At 37.4% G+C, this 15,469-nt stretch overlaps 1 protein-coding gene across 4 annotated transcripts in view; it reads left to right on the top strand.

Moving 5' to 3' along the window:
• The window catches only part of SEMA3C (semaphorin 3C), a 113,021-nt gene that overhangs the window by 68,057 nt on the left and 29,495 nt on the right, over positions 1-15,469 (top strand). For all 4 annotated transcript variants that reach the window (XM_027639788.1, XM_027639786.1, XM_027639787.1 and 1 more), the window contains 6 exons: positions 298-360; positions 1,618-1,737; positions 5,464-5,554; positions 9,292-9,411; positions 11,319-11,461; positions 13,409-13,523. In XM_027639788.1, the coding sequence (XP_027495589.1) occupies positions 298-360; positions 1,618-1,737; positions 5,464-5,554; positions 9,292-9,411; positions 11,319-11,461; positions 13,409-13,523 (652 nt within the window). The remainder of the gene's footprint in view (positions 1-297; positions 361-1,617; positions 1,738-5,463; positions 5,555-9,291; positions 9,412-11,318; positions 11,462-13,408; positions 13,524-15,469) is intronic.

The raw sequence follows: 15,469 nt of genomic DNA, 5'->3' as shown, positions 1-15,469 counted from the left end.
AATTTAGGCAATAAAAGTGAAAAATCTCTCTTATTTAGAAGAAAAAAATCTAAATAAATTGATTAACTTACCTTGAAATTATGTAATAAACTTAGAGCCAAAGACCTGGACCTTTATTTTGTTTACTACGTGCTAAGACAAAAATATTTTCATGTATCAATGAAAATTCTTTTTTTTCCTTATAATGAAAGTGTAAGATATCAAAGTATTAAAGTATTAGTGTAAGTTAGGCGGTGAAATGTTTTGTTTAAATTATGTGAAAAATATGCTACTTGAATGATACTTCTTTCCTTACAGATTTCCTGGCCAGCATCAGCAAACAAGGTTGAAGAGTGCAAAATGGCTGGCAAAGATCCTACAGTAAGTTATAATCCACATGCACACATATACACAAATTACATACTTGGCAATAAAGTAAGAGCACCTTGAGTGCAGCCAAAGCAAAATGAAAGAAGTGTTTGTTTTGCTTTCAAAATGCTTTGCAAGCCTATCTATAAAGTGAAATTCTGGAGAAGCAGGCAATGTAAACAGAATGTACCTTCAGACTTTGACAGATGGGAAAAGATATGCAGTGTCCACTTTCTCTTTTTTTTTTTGTTGTCACTAATCAAACCAGGTAATAGTACTTTTCCAGATATGTCCTGGGTGATGCTCAACAGCCTGGTGAGCTGCTCTTTGGAGTGGGGAAGTGCTCTGGCTGGCTGCTCGCCCCAGGAACAGACTTTGAGAGTGGGTGGTACCCACTGTCTGCAGTCTGAAGACCCCACTTGAGCACGAGCTTTCAGATGCTGTAGTGTGGTATTGGCTCCTGCTGTACCAAAAATGTGAATGCCTCTCAATGTAAATAAACCAGTGCAGTCTGCTAAACAAGGATTAACTCTACTGATTTTCATGAAGCTGACTGATGACACAGTTTCCAATCCTGTGCTCATAGAACTCACGCAATTCTCACTGTCTTTGGTGAGGTTTGGATGATTGAATGTGAAAGTCGTTCCAGGATCTCAGTAAGAAAAAAATAACCAGAAAAAAAAAATCTGTTTTCAACCTGTAATGTGTTAACAGTCGATCACAGTTAAAAGAGGAAGAGAAGAAAGGGGTATGCTGGAAGGAGAAAACTGTAAATCTGATGGTGTGAAGCTATGTGGTCTTTAATGTTCTGTTCTAGTTTTCATGCTGATTTGAAGATGTTACTATAGGTCTTTAATACTAAGCAACAATTCACTGCAAACTTCCTTTTAAAGTTTTGGAAAGAAAATGTTTATACAAATAACGAGATCTGAGATTTGGGCTTACTTTGCTTTTCAGTAATCTCCATCTATGATGAACAGATTAGGGGGAAAAAGAAAATGAAAATTGGTTTGCTGTATTGAAATGGGAAAGTTACACACACTCCTCTGTAACTCCTCTGTAGTGCCTTATCAGTGCCCAGTTCCCAGACTAGGCAAAATGACATGAAAAGAAAGAGAATCTGCAGCTGTTCAGATCCAGAGAGACTAACAAACTCAGTAGCTGTTTTCACGACACTATGAAAATTATAAATCACGTCTCTTCCCTGGAGTTCCCAACATCTAGTAACATTTGCCAGTGTGAAATTATTGCTCTCTGTACTTCCTGCAGCATGGCTGTGGAAACTTTGTGCGTGTGATACAGTCGTACAACCGCACACACCTGTACGTCTGCGGCAGCGGCGCCTTCAGCCCCGTGTGCGTGTACGTCAACAGGGGACGCAGGTCTGAGGTGAGTCTCTTTTCGTTTTATCCACTCCCTTCTGTGGTGCATCCTACTGGTGTGATGTGAAAAGTCAAAATATTGAAAACGCGGAAAGAATCAGTGATCCGAATAGGGTCATTCACTCGTGTTAAATAGCAAAAGAGCAAAGGTCCATAGTTTACTGAGGTGTTACCAGCTAGAAGGAAAGCCATGATCAGAAGCCATGCCCGAAATATGATGGTTGTCCAAAATTCCACAGTCATACCAAATGCTGGGTGGCATTTGATACTACTTTTTATTTGACATTTTCTGGTGAATTCATTCCTACCATTTGGTGGGGAAATGCCTAAGAAATACTTGAAAGGAACTAGCCAGTAAAATATACAGTCCACTTTTTATAGCTTCCATGTGTTATTGGTTCCTGGGAGAAACCCTTAGTTTGGATAACTATTCAGGGATGCAAAAGTTTGCTGGACTTCAGCTTAACACCCACTAGATGCAATCCCAGTACAGGAACTTTATCTACTGCACAAATTTTGCCCTAGACTCTGCCCAGGTGAAGTTGGAAAGTTTTACTTCTCTGTGAGATCTTACTTTTTCTAGATGAGTCTCCAGTTTTTCTGTATTCAGTTTCACTGTTCATTTTCAATATATAAAGTACCAGATGTTTCAGAAGTATATGGTTCAGTTTTCCTGATTTGAATGTGAAATGTTTCTTTATGTGCAAATGTAATAGTTAATAAATTAAGCAACCAGAAAGAAAAAGAAAGGCACTTATCAAGAGGCAGCACCTCAGTAGCTTTCAGGTCAGATTCATGTCTGGAGGCACAGGGGTGTGCAGTATATTTTTCTGAACAATGTGGAAGCAGATGTGTTGGGAAGGAAGATCAGAGCGTCCTACCTGGAGTGTTGCCATGTGAGGGCAGCTTTAAAAGCTAGGCTGGCTTCTGGGGAAGACACTGGGAAATTCATCACTGATTTAATTGGGAGCGGGATGGGAATTCTGGCCAAGACCCAAGATACTGCATAGGTTGCCAGGGAGGTGATAAGTCAATGTCTCTCCAGATCGGTTTGCACAGGATGATCTCAGTGACTTTTGTTAGATCCCTACCTGGCTCCAGCCTCCTTAGCACAGTCTGCAGATTGAATCACTGCGCCTTCAGTCCTAAAACATTATCCAAAAGTAGAGATTTGTAGGCCTGGATTTAAAAGTGCAAGCAAACAGAACTGACTAGGTAAATCCATCCCTTAGGTTAATGAATTTGGCATTAACTTGTTTTGATGTATTTTGAAACAGGGGTCACCTTTCCTCAGCATCATCTTATTTCTTGAGAAATTATTTAAAATATAAGAAGTGATATCATTTGTCTCTAATTAATGTAATATTCCTTTATTATCATAATCTGCAGCCCAGAAGACTTTGAATCGCATTATTTCAGAGGTTTTTTAAATGAAATTGGAACAGAGGGGAATGCAGGAAACGACATCTCCAGATGATGCAATATGTTAAATTGTTTAAATGAAAAGTAAAGATACGTGATTTGGAAAAGAACTGGCTTCACTTAGCCTGTCTGTATAGCTACATGCCTATATCAATTGATTAAATAAACTGCTGTTTGAGATGTCTGGAGTCTGTGAGACACTTGACTGTAGGCATTGCATGCTCAAAGCCATTATTGTACAGGCCAACAATAGCATAACAGTTTAGAACCAAGAATTTCCTTCTGAACTCATTACATATATCTGTGCATGAGTAATTATTAGAGCAGAATGAAGAACTGTGTAGTCCTGATGGGACTAGTGAGAACTCATTTTTTTCTCTGCTTTTATCATTTCACCTTTAATTTAGTGCAGTTTTCCATGCAAAGAAGGCTGGTTTTGCACGTGCAAAATGAATATTTTACAAAGCACATCTGTTTTTCTGTAGAAACTAAAAAGCCTGACAGTTGTATCCAACAATCATAAGAACTGGGCCTGTTTTGCTCTTTTGTTTTGCTCCAGGATTCTACATAAGCTCACAAAAAAGGGGGATTCATTGATGAGGCAGAATTTTTACCTTTTCCCTAAAACAGAGGTTATATGACAATTAATTTTCTTCCTTAACACACTTCATACTTTGCTCTTTGGTAATTACTCCCTTAGTCACCCAAATATATTCTAATGTCAAAGTAAATGCAAACAGAAGGAAATATAATCCTATGTGACATAATTATAGACTAAAAGGTAGTTTAATATATATGAAAATCAAGTGTAAGCCTGGAGCTAGTTTAATAGAGCATTAATGGGCGTTTTGAATTGGTAAATAGTGGTATAATATAGTAAATATGGATTAAAATCAAGCTGCATATTAATCTACAAGCGAAACAACAACAAAAAGCCACCCAAGATCATGTTATAAACTTTAAACCTATGTTTTAACATTGTTTAGAGAGCTTATTACTGAAACAATAGATAAGATCTCTGTGATTAAATTAGGCAAAACAGAAGAGGGCAAAACGAGAGGGGATAATGGATATGAAAACTTCCTGCTGCAGCTGTGCATTTGAGCTTGATGGAATCTCCAATTTGCTGGTGCCAAATGGCTGCTCAGGGATTTGTGTGGCATCCCCCTTCCCCCGTGATTTGCATTAACTATTAAAGAGAATATAAGGAGTTGCTGTCCTTTGTCAAATAACTAATACATTGGCATCTAGATCACAGAAGCCTTTCTGTGGAATTTTTGTCAGCTACCTTTTTATTTTGAAATTTTTTAAGTTTAGGTGGTTGGTTTTTCTTGCAAGCTTGTCTTTTGGCTTTTTATTAAAGATTAGAAGTTTGTTACAGGAGCCTAGGAACAAGCTGTTTGGAATACAGTGGTATGTGAGTTGATGTGCAATGGATCAGTGTCTCTGTCTTTAGTGACTGCAGTTTTTAAGGAACGGGCTTGGACATGAGTCACTTCTTGCTCAGCACATTGTGCTAGTATTGGTGGGAACCCAGAAGTGAAGTTACACCAAAATGGGCAAATATTCTAAATATACTCAGGTTATTTGTATTTCAAGCTGTAGTCCAGGTTTTATCTAATTTGATAAATGTGTTCCCTGTTCATAAATCACGTTAAAATATAAACAAATCCCCATACCATGATTTCTAAACAGAAAAAAAAAATTCAAAAGATTTCAGACTATAATCACCTATTACTATGGAATTGAAGCTCTAAACATTATCAAAGAGATGGTATTGAAGAAAATAAGTATGATTTAGGGGATTTTTGGGTGTCTGATAGATCAGTAAAGACCAAATGTTTTATACTATCATCAAATGACAGTTGTCATAAGAAATTTTTATTTAATATGCATTATTGTTATTATTGTTCTAGTAGCTTTATTATAATGTCCTAGACTGGTGTAAGTATAACCATGTATTCAGCAAATAAATGATAAATAACTTCAAAAACACAGGAGCAATCTCCACAGATGATATTGCAGAGATCAGTCAACCTCTCCATAGCTTAATTGAGATAGAAAAATTCTTTGTTTCAGTGTCTTGAACTTATAACAAGAGTCTTGAAAATAACTGGGTATCAGTGAAAATCTTATCTACCAAGATGATGGAATTCTGAATAGACCAGTTAAACTGCTGATAGTACAGTAAAAGTACCCAATAGTGCAGTGCTAATAGAGCATTGTTAATGCTGGAAACGGCCAGGCATAAAAATGGTTTTACATCTGATGGTTTCTGAAATGAGAAGTGACACATAAATCTACTTTGCAGGAACAAATCTTCAAGATTGACTCCAAGTGTGAATCAGGAAAAGGACGCTGTTCTTTCAACCCCAACGTGAACACGGTGTCTGTTATGATCAGTAAGTAAAGATACTCCAAGTTGCTGAGTCTAAAGCCATGTGATCATGTGTGGTCATGAGGATTGACGGAATGCCCAAAAGGAGCTGGACACATAATCCAGCCTCCTGAATGGCTGATGAGCACAAGGGTTGGGTCCTTTCTTGTCTCAAGGCTTATATGAAACTAGAGGTGGGTGGACAAATGAAATGCAGAAAGACATCTTTGAAAGGGAGAGAGAGAGAGAACAAAAGGTTGTCCCTTTTCCAGCTTACACATTTTTTCCCAGGATTAGTTTCAACTTTACATTACCCTGTCTAGCATTTATGTTTGAATGGTTTCTGACCTTGTTCATCCTAGACAGAACTTGTGTCTCATTTAATTATTTGTAAAATCTCAGAGTAGCCAGGGAAAGAAAGCCTGAAGACTTTAGATGCTATGAATTTCATTTTTGTTGTCATCTCTGCTGTAGAGCCCACCAATTATCGCAAGGCTCTTCATTCTTCAGTTGGCTTTATACCCAACCAATTTTGCAATTTTCTTCCATCTGAAAGGCCACAAAGTGATACAACTGCCACTCCTCAAATATTAGTGTGAACTGGTGGCAACTGTACTCATTGACTGTGAGATATAGCCCAGGCAAAGGATTTCTGCTGTGCTTATTAGGTTGCTTTGTGCAACCTAAGTAATCTGTAAAAGATCCCTTTTTTTTTTTTCAACCAGGAAGTGTGTTATATATACTCTGTGTAACCTGACCTTTCACATTTGCATCATGTTCACAGACATACAGTGCCAAAGCCTTGATTATTCAACATGTGCCTACTCCTTGCTGTATTTTTGGCTTTGAGAGGAACAGCAGTTGCACAGATTTTTCAGACTTTTATTTCACCCAAGGTTTACAAGGGAACAATGTGCCGTGTTTCTGCCATTCAGCTTCCACTGAAATCAATGGCAAATAAATATTGTGCCAGATATTTCCTTTAAAGTTTGAATCATGGATCTTAAGTGAAGTGTCATATAATTTATCCTACACGGTCTGTTCAAAATGTAAATTGCCTTTTTTTTAAATTGGAAATATATTTAGGACAAATATATTTATTCACAAATGTATGAACTAAAGCACCTTTAGAGAACAGGTAAATGCTACCTAGATGTCTGTCTGAACCTTGGCTGTACTTACATCTTTATCTCATCAGTGATCTAGGGACAGGACAGTGTTTACAGACACTTGCTGTGTAAAGAAAATGTTTGTTCAAAGTCAGTGATTGATAAGTCCTCTGCTGCTCATTGCTATTCTGGTATTATGAAGTGAATCAACTGTCATTAAAAAATTAAAGTTTTCTTTCGTTGTTCCTTCTGGATTTTATGTAGTACCACTGAAGTACATTGTTTCTGAATTACTGTCTATAGAGTAAGCTGATTTTTTCCTACAATAGATTTATGGCAGCTTTATTCATCTTAATAGACTTTTTGTTACCTTCCTTGATCTCTCAGTTATGGGACTGAAGAGATCTTCCCTAATGTTTGACTTATCTTTCATGACATCTACAAAGTTTAAATTATTCCACAAAGGCCATATTCCTTTTAAAAAGAGTCCCACAGATTGGGTTTTATACTTTCTCCCTGTTACTACAAAGTCCAGTCAGTTCAAAAACATTAAGCTCTAATGAATTTAACCTCAGTATCCAGGCCAGAAAAAGGAACATTTTGTAACTCACAGCTTGTGTTATAATGAGGGGACTGAGCCCATGTACTGGACTCTTCTTCAGACAATCTGCAGGAGGGATTCCCTCCTCTTGTTTCAGAAGATAGGAAATACCGCCAGACAGGCTAGTTATTCCAAAATGAAAGAACCATTTTTAAATATAGATGCAGTTTCTTGACCATTTTGGGCATCACCAGCCTAGAATACAGCAGGAAAGCTGATTCACCTTTCAGAGGAAAGCGGTGATATAAAAACAAATTTGAACTTCATACAATTTGCCATTGTACAAAGACACATTTGCATCGAAGTAATGAAAAATGTGCTTTGAAGCAGCTTGGCATAACTAATGTGCAGGATGTATGTCTCTCTCCCCACCAAGACTCAGATATTTATACAGACCTCATCAACTCAGTAATTCCCCCCAGTAACAAAGTGAAGTAGTGTGAGCTCCTTGTGCTTTGCAGACCAAGTGCTGTGTGGAATGTAAGGATTTTACCAGAAGGAAGTGGAACTGATGGATTTCATCTGATACACGATTAGCAAGCAGACACTAGGAATGCTTAAGACATAACTAATAGCACTGATACGTAATAGGATTAATATTACATAGTACAGCACTATTGTTAAAGTGTGTACATATGTGTATGTGCACAGAATTGTACATAACATCTATCAGGAAGCATAAACCTGATCTCTTTCAGCTAATTAATTTCATACTAAGCATGTTTGATTGAAACAAGGAGGCAAAATATGCAAAATCATTTATAAATGTGTATAGATCCAACATCATTCTGTCAATACCTGCTGAGGAAGTAAACACTTCACCAACATGCAGCGAATGCGTTTTTTAAATCCCCTGTGTATGAACCTTGTCATCACTGGGAGAGGTGAAAGCAGAAGAGTGGCTGCTGGATGCTCTACAGGGGTTTAGTTCAGGCTCCAGTTAGCAGCAGAAAAGCAAAGTCTCCAGTTGTAATTCTCTCATGAGCCAGTAATCTTCCATACTGATGTGTGAACATACATGCACACACACACAGAGCATGAAAATAGCCTCAGGCACTTCTGAACCTGTGACTCTTGCCAGCTTGACCACACTCTCTGGGTAGTCCAGGAATTCAGACAAAAACATCAATCAAAGGACCCAGCTGTACTGGAATGTATTCAGCCACCACTCCCACCCTCAGAGTTAGAGTTTATTTTAGCTACTGTTTTCTGCTCTGGGGTTTCATTGTCATTAGTCAGTGGAAATTGCTTGGTTATTCATGGAGTGGAAAATGATAGTATATGTAATTATAATTATATATACATATGTTTATGCACACACATGGACTCAAACAAATGCAGATACACATCCTGACTGATGGACTATGTGTTCAGCCCTGCACAGAGAGCAGAAGTTCATAGTTCTGTTAATGTAGAAGTTGCGTGTCTAATTCTGTTCAAGCATAATGACCCTATACTTGGAATCAAGTACACAAAAGGGGATAATTGTTGCTCCCTATTACTTTGAGTAAAGTTCAATAATATGATTGTCTGGCCTCTGCAATACTGAAGTCAGCTTGAGGCTGCCTGGGGCAGCTGTGACAATACTCCTGGTATAAATTGGCACTGATCCACTGGCTACAATAAATGTTGCGCCAGTTTACAACAGCAATAAATTCAAGCCAGTCACTTTGTCTACTTCCATAGCAAAAAAATTTATTTGAAGTGAATCCTTAAAAAATTGGATGTGATACTTTTTTGATAACACTAGTCTGATTTTCCAGTGATCCTTAGCAGTGGAAGTTGAGCAACTAAACTTCCTATCAAGAGGTTCGCCATGTATACAGCTCTGCTGTGGCATTTAATGATGCAGTTTCCTAAAAGTCTTTAAGAAAAATCTGATTCTAGTTTGTGTCATTGTAAATCAGAGGAAACCCCATTCCCGTGACCCACTATTTATCTGTATAGACTCCTGTGTAAATAAAGAGCTGATGAATTTAAAATAAACTTTTGAGTTTCCCAAAAGCCGTAACAATGCATTGAGTTTTTCCCCTCCATTTCAATTCTTTTCAGATGAAGAGCTTTTTTCAGGAATGTATATTGATTTCATGGGGACGGATGCGGCCATTTTTCGGAGTCTGACCAGGAGGAATGCAGTGAGAACTGACCAGCATAACTCCAAGTGGCTAAGTGGTGAGATGCCTTTGTTTTACCAGATCTTTTAATGGATGTCACAGAGATTCTGCTTTGCTTTGCTTAAAATAAAGAGCTTATCTTTTAAAGAGCTTGTCTCTGAATTTAATGTATGAAGTTAACCATGAAGAAGTGTATGTAAATATGTACTGTAGACAATGCACAGATGTAAAGAATTCACTGCATGTACAAACCTCTTAGGCCACCCCACCTGAGGACCTTTTTTGCATTAAGACTGAACCAAACTGTTCAAGGGACAGTGTGTGGCAACCTTGCAAATGGCAAGTGGTCAGACAGTCTGAATTCTAGAAAAGTGCCTTCACCTCTAATGCACCAGATATTCCCTTAAATTACAGTATTTGATTCTAAGGTACCAGCTTCAGTTAATTCAAGCTGATCCACATCTATGCAGAAGACTCACCACCACTTGCATTCAAAATGTGTGCAGAAGAGAGTCTCATTATCAGACAAGTCAGTGAGGATTATTGCTACTTATTTCAGTGATAAGGAATTGGTTATCTAAACACAGTAGGAAAACTCATATCTGAGTGGGAGCACTTAACTCTTTGCATCACTGACATCACTGTGAAAATTCTCCCTGTCTTTACTGGTAAGAAAACTCCTTCCAAATAAACTGTTCTGAATTAAAATGGTGCTTATGCCTCTGAGCAAAGGTAGATATCTAAATTTATAGAGCGACTAACATAGCAGTTACAATATTAGAAAGCCTTCAGATATGTTGAAGTAAAGTTACTGTGGTTTTCTCTTGGTATTTTTTAACGTGACTCTCTTTAGTCATTCCTATGTGGCTGTGACTACAGTGAAATCATAGGATTGGAATCAGAATAAATTCAGTTCACTATGGACAGGAAACTGTCTGTTTTCTAAGTTTTTCTTCTGTTTTTCTTCTTACACTTACCTGCACACCCTGACATGTGCATCCTAAAGTGAATTAGAGAAAAAGAACAATTAAAAATGCCTAATTTCTAGAAAATCTGCCTGTTACCTATGTTCAGAACAGGTACTTGAAAGTACAATTTATTTTCATGTCCTTTTAGAGCTGTAGTCATAACACTTATTATATTAATTGAGAAGAGGCTTATGTGAATAGAAAAATACTGCAGTGTAAAGGGAGTTTTCTGTCAGACAGTCAACCTTTGTATCAGACTGTTTCAAAATTTGTACTGCATTTCAACCAAACAAGCAATCTTGCATGATCATTGAAAAGACAGAGCCTTCGTGCAGGGAGAGGGTCCACTTCTTCCTTCAGGCAAAGGAGAAGGTCTTCTGAGGACTCTTCCACTGTCCATTATATGCTTGCTGTTAGGGTTATAAATTATTTTGCTCTCTGACTAGTGCTCCTTTGCAGTGTTTTGCATGCACATTGGGTTATGTTTAACAGCCTCTGATATGAACTTAAATGCTGCTCAAGCATTTGCGTACCCTTCTTACCTTTTTTTGTGTTCCACAAATTGTTTTCCTCTCTTATTTATGAACCTTATCTGTTATTTTCCTAAGCTGTTGCATCTTATTTTATGTTTTGTCTCAATGAGACTTTCCTTAGGGGCCCCAGATAGCACACAGATTCTTCCCTCTTCTTCCTCAAAGTCTTTGAGTCTCTGCAGTAACCTAATACTGCTGCTTCTGAATCACTCCTCTAAAAATCTGCTGTGGAATAAAATGCTAAGATGCAAAAACGTATGGCTGCCAGCAAGGAGCCATTTACCTACTGATATTTGTTATATACAGACATGAAGCTAGAGCACATAGCTTAGCCTTCCACAGCAGTTCCTCTATATGCATTACACAGTGCTTCCTTGAAGCAGTCAGTAACTGTGAAGTCATTAATTGCTTATTCTTATACTTATATATTGGTTTCATCTTTTTGGTAAATTTTTTCATTGCAGAGCCAATTTTTGTGGATGCTCATGTTATCCCAGATGGCACTGACCCCAATGATGCCAAAATCTACTTCTTCTTCAAAGAGAGACTCACAGACAACAGCGGCAGCACAAAGCAAATTCATTCAATGATTGCAAGAATATGCCCAGTAAGGACTATTTTGTTTGTCAGGTTGTTGGGATAAGCCTTTGATTTATATTCGAAACAAATTTCCTGTTTCTGCGTTCACCTTCATAATTAAGAAGAGCTGTTATTGAACTCATAGTTAGGGTCTGAACATGTTATGTATATCAGGCTGTACCTGTAAGGATATGGAAATTTAGAGATTCAGGGATTTGTGTATTTCTCTGACTGAGTCAGAATACTTACCGGTGTTGAATTTTCAAACTTGCTGTCCTTGGCACAAATAGGGTACATTATTTTCTTAGAAAAACTGAGCTAAAAACCAGTGAAGTCTCAAAAAATTCTCACACTCAAAATCTCTAAAGCACATGGGAAATATCAAGCTTTTAAATGGGTTGATATAACTTTCAAATGTTGTTTTCATTTTTACAATATCTGTTCTTTCTGAGTTCTTGCATTGATGCATGTGTGAGCCTAACTTTAAAAATGTGCACAGGAAAATTAAATTGAGGAGTTATGGCTATTCGTGAGCAAAAATCAGTTTATTTTCACAGCACTCCTCATTGTCTCTGTTTCTTTTTTCATATCTGTAATCAACTGTAGATGAAAAATTATTGAAGCAGCTATTAATATCTGGTGAAATGGATGTTTTTTAATGAGAGAAAAATTATAAATACGTGATTATTGGTAACCTATTCATTCCTTCTTTTGGAAAGGTTCAAGAAGATAATTGTGTGTTTACTTTAATTTAGGTCTTCTTTAGAATTTGATGCTTTGTGATGTTATTATGCCTGGGTGTGAGGGCGTGTTTGGGATTGTGCTAAACTCCTTCTCTGGCAATATTATGAGGCATGTGATCTCTTTTATAGTCTCAGTTCTCTGTATTTTTGTGAGGATGCCTGAAGGCCTTTTTGGGTATTTTACAAGAAGACATTTTACACAATTACAGCTGTATTTGGTTTTTTTACTGTTATAATGAAGCCCAGATGATTTTTGAAAGGCCTAATCCTGTTTAGACTTAAACTGAAGTCAGTGACAGAACCCCAAAGCCAATGAAAATAAATCTGAGCCAGTCATATTTGTATACTTGTATACCACCATATTCATACATCAACAGTTTTGACACTGGCCAAATATATTAATAAAATGGTACTAAGAAAGACCCCACAAAAAGACTCCTTATAAGTCACCTGAAAAGTCAGATTACCAACTCTAGGAGCACCAGTAAAACATGCACAGGACTTTATGAAAATCACATTTCAGTAGCTTCTACCTTTCATTTTTCCCTTTCCTTGGGTGACATCATGCTGTGCAGTTTATAAGACACTGCTCTTACCTAAGGCATTCACCAGCAAGATGAGGCAGATCTATCACCTTGATGCTGCACCATCTGGTTTGGCAGTTACAGTTTCTACCTTGCAGCAGAGAGAAGTGGAAAGATCCTTGAGTGATCTGTGACCAAGCCAGCTCTGGACCAGGCTACCAGGACTTGCAACAGTGCAAAACTACCTTGACCCACACTAGCCATCATTTATGACTTTAGAGCATCCACCTTGTGCCAACATGGCTTACTAGGTCATGTGCAGCTATGCTGCTGTCAAGACTGCAAAAAACATCCCTCCATGGTACTATGAGACCTTTTGGAGATAGCATGGACTTTACACTGGGTGTCAATGAGTGATACAAACCTCCACAGTCCCTTCCAATCATACAAACACATTCTACTACATGCACTAAATCTACTGCCTGATTCTCTAAGCCTGCTAGCCCAGCAGAGAAGGCCTGCTCAGAAAACTAGTTCTGCATATGGAGTGTTTAGATAAGGGGATTTGGTTTAGGTCTATCTATTTTTATATTAAATTTACCAGATAATTATCTGGATGATGATTTAACTTGAGAAAAAAATGGTAAAGACTAGTAAAATGTTAGTTGTGTTGTACTTTTTTTTTCTGAAAATAATATTCCTTTCCAGAATGACACAGGTGGTCAGCGCAGTCTCGTGAACAAGTGGACAACATTCTTGAAAGCAAGACTTGTGTGCTCAGTGATGGATGAAGATGGAACAGAAACGTACTTTGATGAATTAGGTATCATAAAAAAATCCCTTAAAAGTTTTATCTAAATGTTACACTCTGTGCATTGATGTTCATACAGTTTCTTAGTCAAGTTGTTTAGAGTGAAATCTTGGCTCTAGAAATCCATGGCGCAAGTTCCCTTGTGGTTTTATGACAGGAAATTAAAAAATTCTTCATAAGTCTCTCTGCGTAAGTGTCATTACCTTTGAAATAAAGGTAATTAATCTTGACTTTGTAAAGGAATTATATATATAAAGAATTAATATTTAGAAGGGAACATCTAAGTTAATCTGTTACTGTTTTACTACCAGTTAGGCTTACTATAGTGATTTTTTAAAATCTGTTTGAAAGTGTTTCTTATACTGCTGTTTAACGCACAGCTTTTCCACAATACAGTTTTTCTATTTTTTGATCACAGGGTAGAGGCCTCAATTTGGTAGTTCAAGATAATATTAATAATTCCCGTTACTGGCATCAGCAGTAGTACTATGAAGAGATATAATTTCTGAGGAATCATTCAATTACATAGATTTTTGTTTCAACATGTGAAACACTGTAAATATTCAGTGCATAATCTATACAGCAATCACAAGAGGGTTCCTTTCATTAAGGAATTAATAGATGCATATCTTGATACCTAATTACCAAATAACATTATCAGAAGGTTTCAAATTCTGTGTTGTCCACTGAAGTGTGCAGCTGAAGTGTGCTGAATCATAGTTATAAGTTCAACTATTGGAAGATTTGTTATGTGCATTAGTAGAAATATAAATAATGTAAATGGCTAATGGGCCCTGCACTGGGTCTGCATCTGGTTCTGATCTTCTCTCCACTGTATCCTCTCACTCTTTTCTCAGTTGTTATTCCTCATAATAGTAAATTGAGTTTGGAGTCTTTTTGAGTTTATATATTTACAACTCTTTGCTGTACTTGTTCAAGGTTTCAGTGGAATCTGGGCCTAGGAGCAGATCCTAACTTGCTGTAACTCAGAATGTGCAAGGTGCTTGGAGGACTGATTTTCTGAAGTGCACAGTGCCTCAGCACTGCCACAGCAACTTGCCTTTCAGAACTGTGATTTACCAACCCCCACCTCTCCACAATGCAGTAGGATAACTGCTTTTAGGGGTTTTTGTGTGACAAAATGTAGGACCATAGTGAATAGGATACAATGTTCTCAGCGTGGGCTCCTAACACAATTCCCTAGCAAAGAGGAAGAATACAATCACAGCTGGAAATTCGGAAAAATGGGAGAGAGCAAACACATGCTTCTGTGTTCATGTATAATGCAGGAGAGTGTAACACTTCCAGTTCTGCATGGTGAAGTCTTTTGCTTTTGACATATTGAAAAGAATATTTAAAAAATTCAGAGGGTTAAGTGAAGGAGCCACATAAATTTATGGAAAACTAAAGAACATATTCTGTGATAAAAAGCTCAAACAGTTCAGTCATTTTTGTGTTGTAAATTAAGAGGTAGCATGATTATAGTTATTAAAAACATTTGGAAGGAGAAACTGTCAGAAATTAAAGTAGTTTTCACTGAAGTGTAAAAGAAAGAATCAATAGATCAGAGGTAACAGTGGGCAAATTCAGTTCAGTGAGTAGGTACAGTTTTGCACAGTGCAGTCAATAAATCCCAACACAAAGGAGCCTGGGAGGTTTACATCTCTCAATATCTTCACTGCTAAGCTGTGTGTCATTCATATCATGTTGAGAATGAGCTTGTGAGGGCACTAGAGTACATTCTGGATGATAAAACACCTAATTTCCCTGGTTTTGGTTACATCCATCTATGGGAACTCTTTAACTTACTGCAACTTTAGTGTTTGCCTACTGTTAAACAACCTGCTGAAACAAGATCCAGCTGAGAGAAATGTGTGACATGGAACCTGAACGTATTTGAAAATCTTTGCCTTCTATCTCCATAAGGCTAGATGGTGTGGAGTTAATTTCCAAATCTG

This window comes from Corapipo altera, unplaced genomic scaffold (genome assembly GCF_003945725.1).
Source record: "Corapipo altera isolate COAL_440 unplaced genomic scaffold, ASM394572v1 1b, whole genome shotgun sequence".
In the NCBI taxonomy this organism is placed as follows: domain Eukaryota; kingdom Metazoa; phylum Chordata; class Aves; order Passeriformes; family Pipridae; genus Corapipo; species Corapipo altera.
The sequence above is the reverse complement of the archived record's forward strand: the minus strand, read 5'-3'. Positions and strand labels throughout refer to the sequence as shown.